Here is a 25257-nt window from a genome sequence, read left to right as displayed (position 1 = left end):
TTGTTTCAAGTGGAAAAGTTGGACTTGAAAAGGGATTCCCATAAGGGCTTAGGTAATACTTGGGAATTTGTTTCCCCAGGGGAGACGGAACAAAGGCAACGAAAAGATTTCTGGTCGTAGAGGGGAAGGCTCATTACGTGCTGGAGGCAGTATTAACACTGAAGTGCTCTCGCGCTCTGTCGCTCCAGTGGCTCTTTGTAAGCCAGCTGAAGTCCGTGGAGGCGCTTGCACAGGAGTGCTGCCTGTGGGGATTTGAGGAGCACACTGAAGATTAAAAGAACAAAAGCTAGGAAGGATAAGGCTGACAGTGTAGTGGATGTATTTCAAATCCCTTTTATTTTATACAGTGTTGTCTAAATGAGAGCAGTCAGAGGTGTATTAGATTCCCTACCGTTCTTTCATGTCTGATCATTGGGATCTCCCAACAAGACAGGAGAAGAATTGCTGAATGAAGTCCTCTACAGAGGACCAACAGGAAACCAAAAGCTTCACACCAGAAGCTTAAAAATTCAGGCACCTTATTGTCTGTTGCGGTCGTAAATAGCTTGAGGTCCTGCAGGAGATCCAGCATCTGAATGATTGGCATTATGCAGCGTACTGTTTGTCAATACCACATCAGGTACATGGGAGGTGGAAAAGTGGAATGAAATATAGGTGAGAATCAGTGTATTGGCTGCAATATGTGCAAACACATTTGCATTCTTGTTAAGTGAAACGCGGTTCTGCAGAGTTTGTTACAGAACTTTAAAATGCAATCTGTGGTTAAATAACAAGCTGTTGGAGCCCATAAGGCCTCATGGGGCCCAGGAGAGAAAACAGTCCCCAAACCACCGTTGACTGAAGTTTCCATTTATCTGCTTTTTAAAGTTTGCCCAGTTTCTTTAACTTCCCCTTCCTATTGATTATTAATTGTAGGAAGAAATTTGTGTGATTGATCACTTTTTGAAATTCTGTACATGACCTAGGAGATATAGGGACATGAAAGGAGATGAGAAGGAAAACATGGGTAAATAATCACATGGCAGTGAACAGCCCAACCCTTCATCAGATGCTCACATATCACTAGACCTTACATTTTCCCTAATATGAAGGCAGTATAAATAGGCTCCAATAATGAAAGCTGTTTGCACACAATGTGTGTAATATCTCTTATCATCTGCTTCTTATTTTTAAATGAGAAAACAAACTTTCAAAAAATAAGCAAGTTGCTCTTTAGGATGGAGCTATTTTACTTACTGGAAAGATGAGCTTTGGAGAACTGTCCTTAATTCTACTGTAAAGTGGAAATATTTAGTTTTTCTATTTAATAAGCGTGAACTACTACCTGCATCTAGTATTGAGTAATGTCTGTCCACTTCAGAACAGGGCAACTCTAAGGCAAATAGGTGTGACTGAGACAGCCTGTGTGGCACCAGTCTACAGATTTCTAGACACTTTTTCTTTCAGTGGTATGGAAGTGTTTTAAATGTGTTGTTTAAAGAAGCAGCTATCATATTTGAATGCTAACGGAATGTAATTAGGATGCCAATTTCCTAACAGAGTTTTCTGTCCGTGAATATTAGTGAATTCTTACAAATTTCTATTTCTACTTAAATTCACAAGGTGGTAAAACCTGCAAGTCTCACGATTTAAAGCCCAGTTTAAATTTCACAGATGTCAGTAAGGCTTATTGTGTTGGACTAAATGACCTCTGGAGATCCCTTACATCTAAATTGTCCTGTGTCTCTCGATATAGAAAAACTGCTTCAAATGCCGATGAGGTATTACACTACAAGATTTTGTTGTTAAAAGCACAGAAAGTAATCTCATTTTACTTAAATCACCATTGTCATTGCTTTCTGCATGAAAGCTCATAGAACAGAGTATGACTTTCTACATTGTAGCTTATATAAACTGCACTGTAGATAACACCACACCTGTATTATAAGTACCAGCTTCTGAAATTAAAATCTCAGGGCTCCTGTACTTTTAGACAAGTGCAGAAAAATTAGAGGTGGAAAAAAGGAGAAAAAGTACAAGACCAGGAAAAAAAAAAAAAAAAGAGAATTATTGGCAGGAGAGGACTGTCTATGAAGCTAAAAAATTAAGCCTTTGGGGAAGAGAAGAGTAGAATCAAGGCCTCTGAAGTAAATCTCAAATATCCAGAGTGAATCCATGACTACTGCTAACTGTATTATACTTTGCCTTACAACATCTTTTAAATTCATCTGGTACATATAAAAAGGAATATAAACAGGTAAGATCTTAAAATGAGACTATCAGAAATGCATCAGAATTTAAGATTTGAGAGTTATAGCATGGCAGATGAACCACAACCAGCAGAAATGGAGACTTGTATTTGGTTGCAATGTGTGCATCTATATGACTAGCATATCTGTATAACCATTCAGAGGTATGACTATGCAGTGTCTGCATGTGTAGGTATGAGCTGCTACTTTCCAGTGCAAAAGAGCTTGTACACTGTTATTCGTGAGCTTCTCTTTGTGCTCATTTCTTTAACGGCTGTGTAGCTTTTTACAAATAGTAGGATCACCACAAGGTCATTTTGCTGGGTCCTTTGTCATATCATTTTATTGCATGCTTATTAAGAAAGTTGTTTCTGTGGTTGATAAGAGAGACTTTTAATAAGACCTTCAACACCATCTCATTTGAATTCTCCGAGTGACACTGGTGAGGTACAGGCTTTCAGTTCCATGTGGGATGTTTCGGATAAGACATGTAGAGGGGAGGGTATTTCCAGTAGGGCATGCATGTATGTGCTCAAGTGCTTTTATTCTTCCTCTTGCCCACCCCATGTCAGGTTTGTCAACCTTGATCAACTACTTGATCAGGGTGAAAGGATTGCAGCTTCTCTGAATCACAGCATCTAGAGAGTCTGTCTGGGATTTTTTGCACATGCACGATAGGGCATGCTCAAGTCAGCTTGGCTGAATGCTGCTTGTAGTTGTGTACAGAAGAGGTGCTGGAATTTGTTTCTGGTTTAAGCTAAATGTTATGTGTGCTGCTTGCCTTTCCTCGGGATGATAGCTCTTGGGGAAGAGGTTCTTTCTAACACGGAAGGGGGGAAATGTAAGAGAGAACGAGAAGTGGAGAAACTTGTATAAATAGTATTCATTGTATATTTTAACGTAGCTTTATCTTTCATTGCCCTTTTACAGTCTCCCCAACTTTACAATTGTCATGATTATTTATAAACGCTGCATCTCTGCTTAAATGGTGAGAAGAAACGATGAGGCAGCCTTTGGGTAAAGCCCTTGTCTTTGTCACATGTGCTTCTATTTGTATTTTCACCTGTTATAAAATTCCTTCCACCTTCTAAAGCAAGCTGGGTATCACGGTTTCAGGTCCAAACCTGTATCATGAGAAGAAATAGATGCAGTCATACATCTGTGAATTTTTTTCCATCTCATACCAGCAGTGCTAGGCCAGGATTAGCTGCTTTCTGCTCACACCCCCAGGGCATTGTATAATACCTGTAAATTATTTCACTGTGTGTGGCTGCAGCCATGCTCAAATAGCTCTTTACTGCCTATAATGTATGGAAACTGGGGTGACTTTTTAAACTAAGTGGCTTTCAAAAGCTGCACTCTTTCTCTGTCTTCACTCAGAGAGGGTGGTGAGGCACTGGCATAGGTTGCCCAGAGAAGCTGTGCATGCCCCATCCCTGGAGGTGTTCAAGGCCAGGCTGGATGGGGCTCCGGCAAACATGATCTAGTGGGTGGCGTCCCTGCCCGTGGCAGGGGGGTTGGAACCAGATGGTCTTTGAGGTCCCTTCCAACCCAAGCCATTCTACGATGATTCTATGATTCCTGTTTCTGATGTTATACTTGTACATCAATTTGCATCTTTGTCATCAGAGTGATAATAGTTGTGGTTTAATGCAGTGGAAATCTTGATGCTTGTCATCAGAGAAGCATTTCAACCATCTTCATGTGCAGTTTATTGCTGAGAGCCTGAGCATTTCTGTATCAAAAGGAATTCCTATTTTTGTCTTCCTTGCACCAGTCTGTTGTTTTAAGCCTTTCACCTATCTCTGTTCAGCCTGATGCTATAGTAGATCATCTGAGTGAGTGTTTTCCCATCCCTACTACATGACCATTTAGTATTTTGATGGCCAATTCTGTCTGTTTGGATTTGATTGTTCAGATTTCTGTCACTGGGGTAGGAAACTATGGTTTTCCTGAGCTTACAAATTAGAATAGTTTATTCTGGGCCTACTAACTTTTGGCTGTGGTTTTTATTTCTAGGTGTTTTTTTTCTGTGACTAGATTAGTGTTTTCTTTCTGAAGACTGCCTGGTAGAAGGACAAGTTGAAGAGTTTTCTTGAGATACGTGTCAGGTGTGCTTTTTTTGTAATGTTCAGAGTTCATGGCCTTGATATTTCTAATTGATAGAAGAAAATGAATTTCCTTTAAGTAATCTTAAGTGAACAAGAGAATATAGAACAAAACCAAGAGTCTGAATGGTAAGATGAGTGGTTTCAAATCCAAATGTTTGCTGCTGTGAACCAGCTCAGATCTGGTGTTCTTTAAGTAGGCAGTGACATGAAGAGAGCCAGCAGTCTGGAGAAATGACAAAAATAACTTCATTAACAGGTTAGAGAACTCCATGGGAGCCCAGCTAAATGTGGAGATTTGAAACAATATATTTAATCTGTGAATTAGCTTTTGGTTTTTATTTTTTCTACTGTGTCTGTTCATTGATTAATCCCTGAATTGCTTGATCGTATCATTGCCAAATAACACACTCCTCATGAAAAAAAAATTCTACTCATCTTTCAAGTTAAAACAGACAGTGCAAGTCTCTTAAGTTTAGGAGCTGGTTGCATGCCAGCCAAAGAAAGCCTGTCTATATTTCAGTGTTACAACGTGATTAATTTTTGTAGGAGGTTCACCAGTCCATTAAATCATGCTTTTGCAGTCATGGGCTTTCTGATTTTCATTTACTTTAATTTATATTTGATTGTAGTGTTTAACTGTTCTTATTATGCAGTTTTATTTAGAGTCACATTTAATTGGTTTCCAAACTAACCCTCCAGATGCACTGGAATTAACATTGACAATGAAAGTAATTATCAAAGGTTCTCCCATCTTGTATAACGGCTAAAATATGTCTGTATTAGAAAATTTACCATGTGGTATCTTAACCCTAGCAAATCTAAATATAGTTGTGAGAAAAGGATAAGTTGGTAGGGATGATGACTTAGTAGTCCAATAAGATAATTTTAATTTTTATAGAAAGGTTCTTGGAGGATATGCCAAAACCTCTAGTGTTTTTCAAAAGTCTCTAAGGGGTGAGGGGGGCATTAGTTTATTCTTTTAAAGAAGGAAGTGTTGCTTTGAAATTTAAAGATTAGCAAAATTTGAGGGTAATACCTATGAGTTTTATTTTGCCTCCTCACTTTTTTTTAGACCAGCTAAACCCAATTGGGCTGCCATTGCCAGTGACAGACCACTGAATCTGCCACCTGATACTACAACATCCCATATTATTGTATATTCTTTATATCATCTTTCTTCATCAAGTCAGTTTGTGCAGGGCAATAATTCAGAACATTTAAGATTTGTCACACATTGTAACTAAGCATCTGTGTTGTTTTGTGGTCTAATATTAAGTTTTGTGGCATATCAGAACTTACATAGCAAAATCAAGTAAGTTAGAGCTCTATGTATACATTTGATTGAGCATAAACACAGAGTGAAGGCATTACATCATTTCTTATCTAAAACTTGTACAAAACCAGCGGTCTTTCAATCCTGCAAGTCTGTTTAAAAAATAAATAAATCTGATTTATAGGAATAGAGCAATTAAAATATCAATTTTGTAGAAAGCTCCACAGAAATAAACTCTTGCAGGTTTTTGGTCTGCCAGGGAGTATTACAGCTATCTGTAATGGGCATACAGTGATAGCATGTATGTTTAGGAGCATAATTTATTAATCTAATTGCCTGAAGCATGAGAGGAATATGTGAGAAAATACTAACAACACTGGGAAGACAAAAGTGTTTCTATGTTTCGTTACTTCTTTTGACGTTATCTTGAGTTCAGCTGACAGAAATCTTTCAGAACTGTTGGTACCTTCTAATCTTTTCCTTTGCTTAGAGCACTTAATGAATGAAATATGAAAATGAAAGAATGTGTAAAAGCAGTCAAAAAGAAATGAAGGAGGAAAAGCCTTCTGAATTACAAGGAAGAAAAATGCCAAGCTTTCTGGAATGACTTATTTTCCCTACTTAAGGTATTTTTAAATTAATACCAAGCCAGAAATGTTTCAAATAGTTGTGGCGTCTTACTGCATCTGGGAGATGTTAATTTTGTCCTATGAGCACAAACAGTAATCTCCCTGAAAAACATTTACAAAATCCAATTTAGCACTCCCACCAACACTTGATTTGCTATTTGACACAAGCGAAGGGGTTGGGAATCTTTTAAACCCATAATAAAAAAAAATCCTATTATCTTCCATGAAAACAATAGCCCAACTCCCACTGACAGCACCCTTTGTATCCTCCAGCACAATTTCTATCCCTCCCTGGAGCTGCGGTATTTGCTGGAATACTGGCTGCCAGCCAGAGGTTCTGTTGGGATGGGTAGGGATGATGGGGAACTTCAGTCCCTGAAGAAGACCTGCAGGAAAATTTAATTTGGGGGAGGTGGGATTGGCAGAAGAGTGGTCCCAAAGAAGTATTTCAGCTTTCAACGTGAATGAGGGGATACCTGTCATGTTTGCCTCAACTATATAGACAAATACGAGTAGCAACTCTGCCTTATTTTGCTGTTTTCCAGCTCCAGCAGTTCAAGTGTAAATCCTCAATTAACCTGCTTAAATCCCATTGCAACCTGTTGTGAGCAAGAGTTGTGGATATTAGTAGGAGGTTTCTTTTGAAAAGAATGATAATGATATAATTAATATCAACATTTAAGCATTTGTCATTATATTTCAGAGTTAATGATACTTTAAGAGATATTGTGGTAATTCAGATCTCCCAGAATTGTATTTTTCAAGCTGTTTTTCAACAGCTTGTATTTTGTATTGTATTTTCAAGCTGCAATGGAGGAAGATAATTTGTTACCCTGGAACACTATTGGTTCATATTCGTGAGGTCATCTCAGTAATATTGAAGCATGGTTGGTAATGCCAATTCAGACTTACCACAGCAGATAAAGGTTATCATCTTGTAGATTGTGCTGTCGCCAGTAAACATGGGATATATTTTCTGGGAAATAAAGTAATGATTCTTTTATACTCCTGGGTTTATAGGATTGTTTTACCATGCAGTACTTCATAAGGTAGTCCTGTGAAAGATGGAAATGAGAGTAGTCCTGTGGATCTGAAAACTTACTGAGCAGCAGCAGTTACTAGAGACTCTTCCAAGAAGCATGCTTTCCCTGTCTCTAAATGAACATAGATAGAAGAGAGTGAAATTTGTCTCATCTTCCTGCATCTCTTGTCACGGGCATTGGAAAGAGGAGCCAGTAAGCTCTGTTTATTTTCTTTTTTCTAAGTATTTTATACTTCTGCAGGTGCTCTCACAAAAACAAATTGCCTTGGACCTTTGTGAAGGAGACTCCTCTATCCCAACAAAATCCCTTCTGGTCAGGCCACAGTGACTTAAGTGAATTCCTAAACTCTTCTGTTGGGTAACACTAGCATGGTATGTTTGCCTACCAGCTAGCTGAACCACTTGGAATAAGACCAGGGGAAAGCCCGTGAGCATATAAAGGGATGATTCCCAATATTTCTTTTACCCAGAATAGCAAAATAAGCTTCGTTTCCTGTCTAAATTTACCAGGCTTGTCTTGCATGTGGTTGCAAGGGATCAAACAGCAGACTGTGTCGGTAGATTTTGGGGTGGGAACTCGAGTGCTACCAGAGTGTTCGTGTGGCAGCTGAGAGTGCTTCAGGCTCTCTCTTGCTTGTCACCCAGCTCTGCCTCCAAGGGCATGTGAACAGGTACTGCTCTTCCCTTTGACAGCTGTAGGGATGAGGGGATGGAGGACTTGGACTAGGGGTGGATGCAACCAACTTCTTTTTCTAGCAGGGAAACAAGGCAGGAGTGAATAGGTTCCTTATTTGGTTGTCTGCTCTTGACATCCTGCTGTGGTGAAGAGTGATATTCCTTGGACAGGCTGGGGGGGAGGGGAAACGATGTGTTCTACACATACACTGTTCTCATTTCGTAAGATCGTTTTTTCACCATGAAATCAGGTATGTTGGGGTTTGGAGGCTAGGGTGAGAAAGATACTGTGCTATGGGGAATAGAAAGAAATCTGACCAGTTTTATGTTTAGCATTTGCCTTGTTTTTTATTACTCCTACTGGACCTTACCTAATTAAAAAAAAAAAAAGAAAAAGAAAAAAAAAAAGATTAAGGTTGTTGGTGTAGCCCAGAGAAATATGCTACCTGTGATTTGTATTGCATTGTTACAGCTGCAAAGAGACAAGGGAGCTGGTTGTGGAGCCACTGGAGATCCCAGGGCTGAGATCCGTTCATACTTCCTTGCAAATAGATTTGGGGAACAGCTGCAGAAAGCACTGGTTAGCAAAGTTGGGAGCAGATGGCAGAGGTAAAACACCAGGGAGAGATTCCTTATCTGAGTTTGTAGTGTGTTGTGGCTCAGCTTGTGGAGCTCGGTGCTTTACATGGGTACTCTCTGTAAAATCCTGCTCTTTCCAGAAAGAGTGACATGGCCAGTTTTGCCCATGAAGCCTGGATTTATACCTGCGATGTCTCTGTATGGAAGTGCAGTCAGAGCCAGGAATATTGTCGTAACCCAGGATGACTAAACTTGGTCTGATCTGGAACAAACCTGTGACTTGCTGCGGTCCAAGCCAGCTGTGTGCAGGCTGGGGGAGCGGACAACCTCTGCATCATGAAAAGAAGTTGTGCCCGGAGAGGACACGTACGCCCCAAACAGCTTTCCTCTCCTCATTTGAGTCTTTGGTTATGCAGATAGTGTACCTCCATGCAGCTTTGTAGCTGGATTGGTAGTTTATGCTCACTCGTATCCAGTGGGTGGCCATGTGCAGGCCTTCCCCTCCGTGTGGTACCATGCGCCAGAGGCAGAGGAGGCAGTGCATGCAGCACGCTCGCCCTCACCCTCTCAGCCGTTAGTGGTGGTGGAGGAAACTCTCACCACCTCCAGTGCTTGCAATGCGGTGGCATCGTCGTCCTGTCATGGGATCTGTTATTTCTTATATTTCCCTCTTTAATTATTGCTGGCCCCCTTTCCTCCGCCTCTGGTAACTGTACTTGGAGAAGGATCAAATTGTATTAAATCTATTGGGGTATTACTAGGTTATTTTTTTTATGGGTATAGGTAAGTTCAAGCAGGGCTGATGTTTAAAGCAGGACTTTCTGAAAGCCCAGCTGTGTGTCACCTGGAACCCATTGGTAACAGAGCTTCTCCATGGTAGTGTCGAGCATGGTTATGAAATATGGATGATTCAGTCATCCATCTCGATATAAAGCTGCAACTGCAAGCAGGAACAGGCAGCACAGTGCCACCCGCAATTCCTTCAAAGACTTCTCCACGGAGCTCGTGCCCACAGGCTCTGAGAGGCTCCAGGAGATGATTTTCACATGGAAGGAGGAGCTCCTTTCTTATACACTTCAGATGTCATTGTTTTAGAAAAAGTCATCCAACAGCTAACTTAATTGGATTTGATAATATATAGGGAAACAAATCAGTCCTGCACAATGTGAAAAAATATGTTAATGCCCAAGGATGTAAACAAATGAGTTTAAACGTAACTAGTCATGTTTTTAGGAGCCAAGTTGCAAAGTGTGCTGTTTTTCCAGAAGTCTTTTTACATGTTTCTCTATTTTGAACTGTACTTAAGTATGTTAATGTTAATAATAAAAGTAAAAAATTGCCTGGTCTAATTTCATAATTTCCAGTGATAGTAGTGTTAAGGATTAACTTTGTTTAGTGTGTATGTTCAGTTTTTATTTTAAACTCTGTTTGCTCTTGGTCAGTTAGCATCAATTTAATTGCTGTTAAATGGTTTTGGCTTAATTTAGAGCCTAAATATGAGGACTGACCTCATGCATGTATTGGAGATAAGGTTTATGAAGCTTAGGGTTTGTGTCTTACCCAGAAGCTGACTTCCTCATTTCCTATACTTTGCTTGTCTTTCAGTGGGCTAACGGTTTGTTACTGTATTCTTGAAACTTTCTTCCTTCACTCGCTTTCTGATGGTTTTCATATTTGTCATCTATGAGGAAATAGATTTGATTCTAAGCTTAAGTAAATCAACCATATGTTGAAAGATGTCGATTCAAAGGATGTGTTCTCCATTGATGGGTCATTATGAAGTTATAGCCATTACTGCTTAGTGCATTGTTGTAGTGCAGGAGGAAAACACAGTGAAATTTTTCTTATTAACAGTTTTAATTAACTTTTAATTGATTTCTAGGAAGATAAATGGCTTTGTTACAATATTTTAAAATTAACACCTTCCCCAGAATTAAACATTCATGGAAATTCCCTGAGCATTTTTCATATAACAAAACATGAAAATCTTTTCTCATCTTCTCAGATGTCTGTAGCCACATTTATGAAGTCAAACAAATGAAAACACCTTTCTAACAGAATGGCCTTTGTTTAATTTACATGGCCCTATTCATCATGCTTTAATTTAATTAAATGGAGGAAAAACAACAGGTCAGCGTTCAAATTATGCTCTAGTGCCTTTAGGAATAATGAGGCTGAATCTTTTCCATCCCCATTAGGGCACTAACATAATAACAAGAATATTTAGCTGATACTGAAATCTGAGGCTTAGTTCACTACACGAGACTTAAGATACTAATTGAACAAAATCTAAACATTTATCTATTGCAATTATCAGCATTTTCTGTGTGTAGAAGAATAAGGATGAAATTTGGTATCGTTTGATTTTGAAGAACATGATGTACAAACTGTAGAAAGTTAAGTAGTTCTTCAGAGAGCAATGATAAAAAAATCACTAAATGTGACAACCTTAAGTGAAATTAAGATTTTTAACTAATGTGTCCATTCTATCTGTCTGCTGACTGCATCCATATAAGCATGGATTCCGTAATGATTGGTAGCTACGAAACACCTAAATCACACTGTAAAATAAAAAATCTCCTCAGACACCACCTAACTCTGAAGATACTTGAGCATTATAACTGTCTAATGGCCTGACTTTAGAAGCATCAGGTTTGTCTTCTGCAAATGTTGTCCAAGACTGAGCATCTAAATGTGTATTTTCTCCTGAAGTTCATTTGAGATCCAGAAAAGCTGCCTTCAATCACTGCAGATTAATAGATTTGATTTTGTAGAATATTTTTTTTTATCTTCAACAAAATATGAGTGAGAGGCAAGTTGCTGTGAACAAGAAATGCTGAATAGCCACACAGATGTTACTACTTTGTAGAATATTAGCTTAGCTTACCTTGCGACTCCCATGTAGGTGTGTCCCTTGTATTTAAAATGTGCATTAAAACATGGTACTTTTTTCTGTTTCTTAGGCTACCGACCCAGATGCAGGTGTTAATGGTCAAGTTCATTACAGTTTGGCAAATTTCAACAATCTTTTCCGAATCACATCAAATGGTAGCATTTACACAGCAGTTAAACTGAACAGAGAAGTAAGAGACTATTATGAACTTACCGTTGAAGCAACAGATGGAGCTGTGGACCCCCGCCGTTCAACACTAACTTTAGCAATCAAGGTGCTGGATATTGATGACAACAGCCCTGTCTTTAATAATGCTTCCTACACTGTCTGTGTGCCTGAAAATCTACCACCTGGCACTGTCTTCCTGCAGATAGAGGTAAGAAAGCATTACAGAGTGAAGACAATGTTTTGTAACTGTTGTGCAGTACTAAGCATGTTCTTAGTTAACTTCTCAGTGGGACTGAAGTAAAAGACTGCAGACTGGAGTCAAGGAAGGTATGATGTCTACCAGACTGAAAAATTCATGGCCATTAAAGAGGTACATGAATTATTTTTGGGGGTTCACTTGGAAATAAGAGCAGGTAGTTAAAAATAAATAAATAAATTGAGCAACACTACTGTTGTCATATTTTGGGATATTGTTTTACATATTAAGTGCACTTGGTTTGTTCTTGAAAGCTCATTATATTGTTCCTACATGTTTATGTTGATAGCACGCTACCTCAACTGATTCAAACTGAAGTCAAACCTAAAAGTCCAACCTCATTATAGTTAATGGAGTTAAGTAGTTGCTTCCGGAAGAAATTGACCTAACACTAAGTTTGTCATCTAAGATAGCTGGAGTAAAGTGGGCACCTTCAGGTGTCTTCTCTCTGTTGACTATAAAAACAAACATAAACCATTTAGACAAGTGATAGTTAATTGTTGTTAATTGATCTCGCTCATCCTGAGCTAGATCTCTAAAGATAGCTGAGACTCACTTCCCATAAGTAGTCTACGTAGCCTCCTGATGTTTTAGACAGCAGATTTTAATGAGAAGAATCTGTCATGGGATAATTTCATCCAGAATGTGTTTTATCTGAAGCTGCCTGCAGGTAAATTGTAAGTGGAATTAACAGCTAAAGCAATCACATAATATTCTTCCTAATGAAAGTTAATATTCTTTGTCTAAATACTGGTATGAAATAAAAACATCCATGCTGCTGTATGGGGTGAGATCAATGGTCTGCTTAGCCCAGCATCCTCTCCCTGGCAGTGGCGAGTAGCAGGTGCCCAGGGAAAGACCAAGAACAGAACAAGCTTCCAGTGACTCTTGCACAGAATATTATGTCCCTTTCATGTGGCAGGTATCTCTGGATTTAATAACCTCAAGTGTTCTTTCTGCTTTGTGTTTGTGCAGTAGTTTTAAATTTATCCAATACTATTAGAACAGTATAATGAGATTATATGTATTTGTAGTTGTTTGCCTTTTTATGTTTTTAATCTAGTAGGGATTTGTTTGTGAAAATGGATTTTGTTTGCCTTTAAGTATTCTTTTTTTCTGTGTGGCATGGTCTAGGCGAAGGATGTTGATCTTGGTTCTAATGTTACCTATCGAATACGGACGCAGGAAGCACTACAGTATTTTGCACTGAACAAGTACACGGGCGAGTTGTCACTTCTGAAGTCCTTGGATTACGAGTCATTCTCTGACACAGAAGCAACTTTCACCTTTCTTGTGGAAGCCTTCGATAGCAAGGGCACTATGCCTCCTGGTATTGCTACTGTCACAGTGAGAGTAAAGGTAAGAGGAGTAGCGGGTCAGTTGATAGCATCCTCTCCTATTTGGTACAAAATACCTCTGCGACCCTTGCAGGTGTGCTGATGAACCACCAGAGCACAGTAGCAGTATGTCTGCTTTCCTACTTTTTCACTTGCAGAAAGCTACTGCCTTTTTCTGACAGCAACTTGTTCTGCTAAATGTACGCTTTATAACAGCTATAATTATTTTGCTATATGCAATTAAGTAGTTAAATCTTGGTTCATAGATTTATGAAGTACAAGAATACCTGACAAATACATAAACAGTCCTTCAGAATTGCTGAAAGATTGAGATAAGTACCTAATGGAATTGTTTGCAAAAATGACACCATCACGTTCCAGTTAAAGCTCTCATAAATTGTAATTTTATGAACCATTCAGGTGTATTGAGTGCTGATGTGGCACACGCCTTACATTTCAGTTTGAGCTACCTGAAAATATAGAGCTGCAAAGAAACAGGCTTATTCAGTGGTCTTTCGCAATGAATCGTTTTTATGCTGAGAGTTGCAGCATCGCCTGTGTTTCTGCTGTCTCGCCAGCAATATGGGGATAATGGTATTCTGTTTGGGAGGATCCACAAATGAAAAGCGTTTGTAGCAGAGGCATTAGCACTTAACATCTTCAGCTGGTTGATGTGCTTGTGTCCAAAAGGGGAGGATGCTTTAGAAGCTCTAAATCTTGTTTCCTTGAATTTACAATGGTGCAGTTCTGGAGCCAGTCAGACAAATCCTCTTGTCTGGTTGTTTCATTTTTGTTGACTGTCAGCAGTGGGAGACAAGAGAATTTAATTACTGGCACTTCAGCTAAGAAGCAGAAATTGTAGCAAGAGAAAAAGCATGGCTTACAAATACAAACTTCCTACCTGGCAACTTCAGTGTAAATGTAAGTCTGCAAAAAATATTTAGCATTTATGAATCAGTCTCTGGTTCAGCTTACTAAGTATCTGCATATGTTATGGATTGCCAGATGATTTTGAGTAATTCTGTTTGTCGGTCTCTACTGAGCTCTGAATTATTCTAGGGACAGTAAATGTCTCAGATTATTAGCATTGATGGCAACATAAGAAGGCTTCTACAGTACCTCTCTGTCTCTGTAAAATGCTTGAGATTGAGATGCAGTGCTTCTGCTTCCTGCCGGGCTGCCCTCTGAACTGGTGTTTTCAAAGTGAATCAAAGGCAAAAATAGCTTTTCACATCGTTCCGTGAGCCTTATTTGTCTATACTGTTCAAGGAGGAAGCTGCTCAAACCTGTATTTTTATTTTTTTTTCTAGAAGAAACTTTTTCCCAGCTCGATGCTTTTTAGCAAGAATCAAGCTTTGTTTTGTTTTGATTTGAAGATAACTGTTCTCAAATAGGAGTGTGTTCAGGGAAAAGCAGCTGTCTGTACGATGGGGCTGACACAGCTGTATGACTGTGAGTTTATGTTGTGTTCATTAATCTCAGTGGACAACGCAGCAGTGCAGTTCTGCTTGGTGGCTTTAGTGTAACAGCAGCAGTGTAACAGGGCACTGTCCAGGAGGCACTGTGAGAATAGGGAATTTAAGAAGAAGGGGATTATTAGTAGGATCAAAAAATGTTTTTTCTGTTTTGTTTTTGTTTCCCTGGAAACTTCGCACACATGAGCAGTTAAAAGGAGGCATGATAATTGTTTGGAAAGGCGGTGTGTGAGAGGCTGGAATACTGTGCTTGAGCCAAGAGTAACAATTTCTGCAGTTGTTGGGGACAGCACAGGGCCTGAAAGCGAAGGCAAACAGCCTATAGATTATATAGGAAAGGAAAAAAATGGCTGGAGGGGATATTTAGTGCGTATTATCATACCCGGCAACAGCTTGATTTTTGCAGCTGATCAGTGGACATAGTTGAATAACTGTGTTAAGATAATGGGTAGGTTCCAACCTTGAGTGGCAGGAAGGAGAGTAGCATTGTGAGTGGGGAAAGGCTTTTGGAAAAAGTAATTTTTCATCTCTCATTTTGTCAGACAGATGCCATTAGTGGATACATGTCAGAGAGATGGTAAAAATTTAGAACCTTGATCACAAGACAGATCTAGAAAAGAAATAATGGTTTATGTTGAGATTACAGAGGAACTTTCCAGATTAAAAAAATAAAGATAAAAATAAAAACAAAAATAAAAAATAAAAATAAAAATAAAAACACATTTGGGGAGGAAAAAAAAAAGGAAATAGAAATCGGAGCCATTTGCTACCTGTGTGGTATGAGAAGGGTCCACAAGAGGATACCTTGAGTGGCAGATTCAGGAGACGGAGCCTCAAGGGGCAGGGGTAGGAGCAAGGCACATAGCTGGCCTTCGGTGAGAAAATAAATGCAGAAGGAGCACGGAGCACAGTGCATCACAGTGCAGTTTGGGTTTGTTCCTGATGGAAAAGACCCATACCTGCCCTTGTTCTGAAGGGAGAGAGCCGGTGTGTCTGTGGTGGGGGCAGAAGGTCCCAGTCAGTGCAGAGAGGGCATGGGGCTGGGGTTCCTCTGGGGACAGAGGTACCGGGTACAGCCTCTGGTACGGGGCCAGCATGGGCACGTGGTGGCAGGCTGGCACAGGGCGCTCATCTATTCCAGTAGGGCACTGAGTCTGGCCCTAGAGCTCAAATGTGTGGTGGTGTGAGGCTCTGCATGGTGTGGTAGAGATCCTCACTTGTCTATTTTCTGATTGCAATCCGGTCTTATATTCCTCTGCCATCCTGACTGTGGTCCAGGCTGCTGCTGTAGGGCATGACAGATAACTCCTGATAAGCATGCTCATTGTTTCATGGGAGTAATTTACAAATTTCTAGTGAACGGCTAGGATGCCTGCACAGGGAATCAAAGAGGTTTTAAAACTAGAGATTTCTGCCAGACCTTCTGCCAATTCAGAGCCTGTGTTCAGGGACAGGGTGCTTCTGCGTGGGGATGTACATCCCTCTGCACGGCTCTGCAGGAGCCCTTCCCGTTCAGCCTGTCTTTTGCTCCTGCTCTGCGTTAGGAACTGGATGTGTCTTTTTCCTATTAGTAATAAAAGCATTTTTACTTTATTTAGAGGAAGGTATTAGAGTGTAGTTAGTTTTTTTGTTTGTTTGTTTGTTTTAATACAATGTTTGTGACCCCAAATAGGAAGTAAACCATGTGCATATGTATTGTAGGCCCCATAACAGTAGTTATGCAGCTTGCAGACTTTAATAACTCAAAACTGACCTAGAGAAAAGCAGGAGCAATCAGTAAGGCAGTGATAAGACCAAACAGGGAATTTATGTAACCATGAGGAATTCATTCCCTATGATCTTTAGAGTATTACTCATATTAAAGAGATTTCCAGTCCTTTTGGTCTTGTGCTCCTCTGTTAACATTTGTCATTTTTCACAGTCTAACTTTTAACCATGAGCATTGTAGTTTTTCCTGTGTGACAGGATTCTGTTATCCAACTATGGACAACGCCTGATGGTGTCATATATTATTTATGTGGTATAAAAGAGAATGAGCAGCAGTGCCGTGCACCCATAATCACACTGAGCTTTGCAGCTAGGATGAGGATGGATACACGCTGCGACTTTCCTTAGACTCTCAGCCTTTGGCATGACAAGTTACAAATAGTTTATATTAACCTTCCCTGAACTTGATCAAAACACAGATTGCAAAACAACTTCATCTGTTACCTGTATGTCAGTGTTAAAATATGTTCTTTGCCACTGTTGCAGCCAAGTGGCCCTTTACAGTGTGTGACTTACGATTCCTTATTTGGAGGAAATTGAAGGTAAAATAATGAATTAATTGTGCATTTAATGAGGAAAATCATCCTGTGTTTGAATATGCCTTTAGTAGCCAGAAAGTAATATTGATAGCCTTAAAGTAAACAAAATTTCATCTAATTTTTCTCTAGTTTCCTGTTTTATAAATCAGGTGCTGTTTCATTATTTCTAGTATTGCTGAGGAGGAATAATGTAGGTAGCATGGAGTTCCTCTCGCCTGAGATTTTTCTTCCTCTTGCTGCTTATATATCTTTATGGGAAAGTCCTAACGAGTCATCTTATCCTGGGATGTCTGGAGAGGTTACACAAGTGTTCATCCTGATTAATTGGTGATGGTAATCTGGTGTATAATCAAGAACACAGAACTAATTACTGTACATTTTTTTTGTTGTTTGGTTTTTTGTTTTGTTTTTTAGTATAAATGTACATAGATATAAAAAATTGTTTGGGTTAGAAGCAGTGAATTTTGTCAGTCTTGAAAATTAAGTTTAAGTCAGGAAAGTATTAGCACCTCGAAGAGACAACTTGTGTGCTATTGCGTAGTGGTTTCCCACTGTGGAGGCACCATTTCTCTCACCAGGAAAATGGCAGAGGTTTGCATTCGCTCAGTGCCTGGGAGGGCTGAGTTGTTTGCTTAGAAAGCCTGTAGTGCCTATGGCACTTCTAAGCATCCCCTCACAATATAAATGTTTCCTAGGATTGGAAGAAATAGAACCCTTACTTTTCCAGTGGTGTGCTTATTATCAGGATTTACTGTTTGCAAACAACTACTGTAGTAGTAGGGCTTCTTCAGAGAAAAAAGGACTAACTTTTTCCCGGTTTAGATTGCTGTTAAATGAGTAATGTGTTCCTAAACACACGTTGTAAGAATCTGTGTATAATGGGGCCTGTATGATGCTTGTATATTTTATGCTATGATTTCCTCCTATTAGTAGTACCATCATTATTTTTGTATTAGCTTGTCTCTTGTTTATTATAGTTGCTTTTTCTTCCTCCTTCTGTTTTCTAGGAAATTATTATTTTTTATTTTTTTAAGTAGAGTATATAGTATAATGGCGCCGTTATCTCTGCCTGATGATTCAAAGGGATAGAGCCACAAGAATAAGTAAAAACTGATTGGTATGTTTCTAGCGATGCCATATTACAAGTCTGATGACAAAATATTTCATGTGATTCCTGCCATGCCTTGATCCCAGTGGACTGCCAGAAACATTACAGAATGAATTTCCAGATTTGGTGAACCAACTGTACCATCTGTCCATAGGGACAGAGTTCCCAAGTGCAACTGTCAAATTAATTGTTCAAGAGAAGTGTGACATTGAGGAGATACAACACTTAAAATACTCCTGCATTACTGAGAAGAGGTGTTGGTTTTTTGTTGTTGGTTTGTTGTTGAGGTGGTTGTGTGTTTGTTGTTTTTTTTGTTGCTGTTGTCAAATGATTAACTTTTGCACTGGAGACTGGAGGTGTGATTTTGTTTCTTTCACTGCTTTGCTAACAATATATCTACAGCAAGTGAGTCATCTGAGATTTCATACAATCTTTTTTTTTTTTTTTTTTAAACTGTGAAAGATCTTTTTGTTAGCCAGGGCACAGTATTTTATGTTCAGGTAAAAACATAGCCATAAGAAACAAGGAAGTCTACAAATTAATCAGGTAGCATGGAGCAAGCAGATGAATAGTGATTTCTAGTTGACTTCTGCATTAAACTATAAGCTGGAAATAAAAGCGGCTTAAAATAATAGTGCTGTGGAAAGACTTGTTGGCTGAGGTTCTGAAAACAAATAGTTGTCTTAAAATTGTCCAGTTAATAAAGACAAAAATTAGCTGTCTCTCAGTTGGTAGGACTCGGATTACTGCGTAGGACTTGAATAGTGAAGCCACCTGCTGGTCTAACTGCTCTTCAGCATGTGTAAAATTGGATGCATCATAGGTCAAAAGAAAAGTTACAAGTCGTATACTTTAGGTCATGTTTTATATGTGTTGATTAGTACTTTTTGTGGGGTGAGTTTGAATCTCTCACAGTCTAAGTCTCTAAGTCTAAGTCTCACTGTGCTAAGTCTCCCCTTGGAAACTGCTTGAAAGAAACCAGCCAACCAAGTGAAAACATGTAACAGGTAAAACAAAGTCTCTGATTTGGTTGCTCTCACTGGTCTTCCATCAATATGTTTCCCGAGATCATTCATATCCAAGTTGGAAGCAAATCACAAAATCATAGAATATCCCGAGTTGGAAGAGACCCACAAGGATCACTGAGTCCAGGTCCTGGCTCCACACAGCATCACCCAAAATCAGACTGTGTGTCCGAGAGTGCTGTCCAAATGTTCCTTGACCTCTGGCAGCTCGGTGCTCTGCCCAGTCCCTGTGCCCGACCACCTCTGGGTGCAGAACCTTTCCCTAACACCAGCCTGACCCTCCCCTGTCCCAGCTCCGTGCCGTTCCCTCGGGTCCTGTCGCTGTCCCCAGAGAGCAGAGCTCAGCGCCTGCCCCTCTGCTCCCCGTGAGGGAGCTGCAGGCCGCCATGAGGCCTCCCCTCATCTCCTCTGCTCTAGGCTGAACAAACTGAGGGCCCTCAGCTGCTCCTCACACACCTTGCCCTCTGGGCCCTTCACCATCTTTGTTCACAGTATGATCTTGGTTGTAAAGATGCCATAGCAGTGCTGAATTCCAACCTGATTACATGAGAAAGCTCCCTGTGTCTTCCTGACAACCTGTGCCTCAAATCAGAACACACAGAAGCATAATTTCTTTGCTTTTCTAAGGTAGGAGGGTTGGAAGAAGATGAATGTTAGTTGAACGAATCACCATCTCAAACCAGTCAGTTAGAGCCCCCAGTAAAGCTAGGAAAGCAAAACCGTGTTGCAGTAACTCGGCACTTGAGGCTGGAGCTGGAATAAAATGTTAGAGCAGGACACTTCGCTCCTCTAACGCAGCACCTTTACTGCACTGATGGAGAGTGCTGTGGAATGGGTGGCCTTGGTCTTTATAAAATGCTTAAACGGTCACTAAGAGAAGAATGGGAGAAGGTGGATCCACAGGTTGTCATCAAGGAGAGAGGACATTTTGGTTCAAACTCAGCTCTAATAGATGTTTAACTATGCACGTGTGTAGTTGCCACTTTTTTGTGTGTCCTTGCAAGACTATGAATTAATTCAGGTCTTGTTTGTAATGAGCAGGTGAGCAGTAATCTATCAGTGCTTCACTACGGTGGGAATTCGTGTTATGGTGAGATTTAATTACAATAATAATGAAGATTTGCTGCCAGTCACTATGCAGGTAATGAAGGATACATGAAGATGAAAGACTGGTGAATCACAGTCAAACACATCCTCAGCTTCTAATAGTTCTAAAATAAAATTTAGTTATGTTTTTACGTTTTTCAGTAAATTTACATCCTCAAAGTAATCTTTCTAACACGTAACGAAAACCATTTCCCATTGCATAAAGGGACAATAAAGGGACAGTCCAGCACAGTGGCAGCACATAACTTATAAGAATTCTTAAAAAAAAAAAAAAAAAAAAAAAGGAGCTGCATTTCCTCCAAAATGCAACTGCTTATCTGCTTATTTTTCTATTTTCTAGCAGCATTTATGGCATAACAGGCACGGTGTTGGACTGTGGTGCGAGTAAGCAGATTTGTTTTTTCAATCTCAACTTACCTGTTCATTCATCTGCTAAAGTCATTTATTGCTTTGTATATTCCACTATGAGCCTTAATTCATATTAGAGATATTTCAGGGCTTTCTGAACACTAAGTATGAGAAAAAGGCAGTTATACCATGTTAACAAGTCTCCATTTTGTATAGCTACAAACAAAAAACCATGTGCAAAGAAGCACCAGACCCAATTAAAGACAAAATTAAGCATGCCAGTTCACACAGGTCATTGCATTAGCCTGCCAGCATCATCACAAAGATTTTTAACTTGCTGCTCTAAGGTACTCAGCATCGCATGATTCTCTAACCTCAGTTCTTGTAACTTAATCACTGTGGGTGATACATAAATCTAACAGATATTTCAAAAACTTGCGGCACACTAGTTGTAGTTTTCAAGTACTGACTTACTTCATTGGACTTTAAATAAATAAATTAAAGAATACATTGGTAAATGAAAATATTAGACCATGAAGAAATGTTTCCTTGAAAGCTTTGGTATGTATCTTAGAGGAATGAATAGAGTGGTGTGATGCATAAGCCTTAAAGGTGGTGTGTGCTCATTAACAGAGCCTTAGGAAATTGCTTAAAGAATGGGAAAGGGACCTAGAGTTCTTGGTGCTCCAGTATCTGGTTAATTTATGTATTTTTATGTTAAGTCATACAACAATTTCACTTTTTTTTCTTAGAAGTTGTATTTATCATAAGGGTCACAACTTTGAAGGGGGACACTCTTAGATATGAGGTAGAAATAATAACAGGAGATTTTCCATCACATCTATGACTATAGATGATAAAATCAACATACTGCTGCATTTGTAAAACCAGTGTTAAAATTAAGTGTGAGTGAGATAAGTTAAAAGTAGATAATTTTTTGCCATTATGTTTATCATATACATTAGCAAGTATAAATTGTTCTGTGTTCTTCTTGGCATCAATTACAGAAACTGATGAAATGAAAGCACAAATTTCACAGGAAGGATAGTTGGGAATATCTCAAAAAGAATTACCTTACCTCAGTGATTGCAAGTCATAGCATGGTTATTCGTTTTTAATCCCTTTGCAATCTATCTGCAAGGCTAGACACACATGGTCGTGCAATATTTTGTTGCTGTGTACCACTCCAAAGAGTTAGCTGTTAGCTGGGTAAATTACGACAGATAACCGGTATTGTTAACTTAAATGGGTCATTCAGCAGAAGGATGAGAGTTTGCTTGAAATCTTAAGATCCTGGTTATTGTCCCAATTTTAGATAGTGCATTAACTGCCTACAGTAGACTTATAGGATACTTCTGTGATGAAACTCTTAGTGGTTATTAAGGCCTCGAAAATAATGTAGTAACATCTCTGTTTGCATGAGCACTTGCTTAGTGAAAGAATATGTACAGTTTACACACCCACATACCTGTATAAACTCTTGGCATAAGATAAAGATCTGCATTTTGCTGTAGCTGTATATGTGGCATAGTAGATGTTTAAGTGAAAGGAAAATAAAAATTCTTTTTCTAGGAATGGGATTACATTAGAATAACACTTGGGTTTTCTTTCAGAAAATAAAACTCAGTTGTGAAAGAATGGTTATCTAAAGTCATGGCTTAAACTTTCAGTTGTTTCAGTGCTGACTCTGTGACTCCAAATCTAGGGGCCTTGATTCAGAACAGTTCTAAAACTTTTTAAACAATCATGTAATTTAAGAGTATCATGACATAAAAGCATTCTAAATTTGCATTTTAATATTTAATATGAAATTTGTGCTGCTCCAAGTTAGGTTGATTAACATCATCTTGAAAGGCTTTGGGAACTTACCAAGTTAAATAATAGAAATATAATCAATTGAGGATTTTCAGAAATTGAGAAATTATGGAAGGAACCAAGGGCTCCAGATGGCTACTAACAGTTAGCATGGACTGGAGGAATGGTTGGTAATGAAATATGGCACCTCTGGGTGATGCAGCTGAAACGTAGCGATGGTAGCAAAGATCCTGCGCAAACATCAGTAAGCCCAGTGCTGGATGGGTTTCTACCGAGTGACAGCCTGCGCTTGGAACTTCCCTGAAAGCTAAAGCCAAGCTTCGGGAACCCAGTGCAAAGCGTAGCTGTATCCAAAGGAAGCCTCCAGCTTTCCCCAGCAGCTTTGGCCAGAGGCATTTGGCTGGGGTGCCGGAGGGATGGCAACCTTGCAGGCCACGTGGCGCGGCCAGGGTGCTGCACGGAGAGCAGCTCTGGGTCGCCCTAGGCTCTGCTCTCAGAGCACGTGCTCACTGGGGCCCAAGTGTATTTGTTAGAGGGCAGGATAAGGCCTTGTGGTGGGGCCAGAGGTCCTTGGGTAGGCCATGAGCATGAATCCGGTCTGCAGGCCAGCTGGGAGCAAAATGGACAGGGCCAGGAGCAGGGCTGGAGGCCAGCCTCCCTCAGCGTCACTGGAGCAGGGCTGGGGAGAGCCCCAGGGGCTGGCAGGGGTCCTGGGCCCAGGGGCAGGGTGTTGGAGGGGCACGCGTAAGGCTGGGCGGGGCCTTCAGGGGCTTAGGGTGCCCTTAGGGCCGTGAAATCTTGTGTCTCTAGGGGACTTCCATACTGCTTATTTATTAATAAATTACTTTGTGCTTCTTTTAAGAGGGTGTTGAGCAACATCTTTCTACAGCTGAAGAAAACACAGGAGAAATAAAGATTTTCAAGTGCAATGATGCCAAAAAACCACTTTGCTTTCTGTAGAAGAGAGTTTCAAGGGAAGAGTAGAGGAATGTTAAATTTCTCCTTGGAAATCCCCAAACACCAAGGGATTATTAAACACTTGGAGGCAGCTTAGATGGGAAGCCACCAGCTCTGGTAATGTGCACATAGGCTTAATTGGCAGATGTTCAAAACCAAGTGACAGCAGCAAATTTAATGTATTAATACTTGGAGAAAAATTGAGAAAGTGAAAATTTTAGTGTGACATAGACTATGTTTTGAAGTAAACCTCCTTGCTTTCTCCTTTAGTGGGATTATGTTAATGTACATTTAATATTAGTGGAAGTAGGGACCACTTTAAAAATACATTTGTTCTATTTATTACACGTGATAAAAGCCAGCAGACTGCAAAAGGAGCTGTAAATGCCTAATATCCATTTATTAGCTCAGACACTGTTCAGTCATGCTGGTTTTTATAGTGAGGGCATGTTGATTTCCACTTAGATACAGATGACTAGAAACCTTAGTATCAGCAGCTGTAATCAAAGAGCACAGTCCCAAAGTGGCAGGAAAAACACATGGATGTACTTAAAAACTCTTTATGAAATGATTCACAAACCACGAATATGTAATATTTAAGAAGCTAATCTCCCTAACCAACCTAGAGTGATTTTGTCAACAGGTCAGAAACAGGAGGGTAAGTGTTCACAGGGTTTTAGAAGTTTTATGGTAGAATGCTTTCTGCTCCAGGAGTTGAGGAGAGAGACGAGAAGAAAGAGCATTTTGCATTTGTAATGCAGTCTCCTCAGGTAGGCTCTTCTGCATACGTACTCAGTTAATAATGGTAAAAATCTTCCAACAGACTCTTAGTGGTCTGAATAAATCAGCAGAATCTCTGAGCTTCGTGCTCTTTCTATAGGAGTTTGTCGCTCTGGATCTGTTCAGCAACTTAATGATCAGATTTCACTGTTGTGGCATTGTAGCTATTTTAATAAATAATCAATACTTGATTATAATTAGGTCACATTCTACAAAAAATGGGAGCTGAAAATCAGGCTGATTTTGTAAGCTATATAGAACACGATGACTACTAGATGAAAAAAGTATAAGCCTATTTCCATAAGGAGAGAACTGGGAGAGGGTAAAACAGATTTTTATGAGGTCTGGGGGAGGAGAAGCTTCACTCCTATTTGGTAGGGCTGCCCTCTAGTGCACTGCAGGCTAAAGGCAGCAGATTTTTCCGTTAGTAATGGGGTTCCCTGTGCAAGATAACAGGGCATTTGCACACATGATTATGCCTGAGGAAAAAAAATAATATATGTATATATGTAAATATCTAAAATATATTAGTGCCATCTTGTGTTGCTTCTGTTTGTGTCAAGATAGCTGATGAAAAATTAACTTCTTACTGTTCATTTTTCTCTTAAGAAAAACAACATTTTTAAGAAAGCATGTCAAAAATTTGTTGTTTTTCAGAAAGTTTTCAGTAAAAAAATGCTCAAATCGGTCAAGTCTGTTGTGCATTGTAATGTTGCTGTTCTTTAACTAAAATTCCCTGACAGTCAGGAGCTGCAGCTGGAGTTCACAAGAGTGAGAAGGGGCCGTATCCTGATCCATCACAACTGCCTTGCACCTGGTGCCTAGCAGGAAAGAGCCGTAATCCCTGCATATTTGGCTTCTCCTTTCAGGAAGAATTTTCCAAATATCTTGTAACTGCCTTAGCAACTCTTGGTGCATTAGACTTGTGCAGGCTTTGCTGCTTGGGATGCATTTCTGAAGCATGAGATTTTAAACAGCTGGGGATGTTCTGGAAGATGGATCTGTAGGATCCAGTGCAAAGTCATAGAGGAGTACTGGGACTGCTCTGGTTTGTGACAGCCCGTCATAACCAGTGGTGACTTGGTGACCCAGGAGCTGCAGAAGTGGCTGAGCTAGCCTAGCTGCTGTGTGCGGCTATACAGATG

At 39.7% G+C, this 25257-nt stretch overlaps 1 protein-coding gene across 3 annotated transcripts in view; it reads left to right on the top strand.

The window, feature by feature from the left end:
• Nucleotides 1-25257, top strand: part of PCDH15 (protocadherin related 15) — a 353826-nt gene that overhangs the window by 218152 nt on the left and 110417 nt on the right. For all 3 annotated transcript variants that reach the window (XM_035537720.1, XM_035537702.1, XM_035537711.1), the window contains exons 18-19: nucleotides 11501-11806; nucleotides 12989-13213. In XM_035537720.1, the coding sequence (XP_035393613.1) occupies nucleotides 11501-11806; nucleotides 12989-13213 (531 nt within the window). The remainder of the gene's footprint in view (nucleotides 1-11500; nucleotides 11807-12988; nucleotides 13214-25257) is intronic.

The sequence above is a fragment of the Cygnus atratus genome, chromosome 7 (assembly GCF_013377495.2).
Source record: "Cygnus atratus isolate AKBS03 ecotype Queensland, Australia chromosome 7, CAtr_DNAZoo_HiC_assembly, whole genome shotgun sequence".
NCBI classification, from domain to species: Eukaryota; Metazoa; Chordata; class Aves; order Anseriformes; family Anatidae; genus Cygnus; species Cygnus atratus.
Note: the sequence above shows the minus strand (reverse complement) of the source record. Positions and strands in the feature narration are given on the sequence as shown.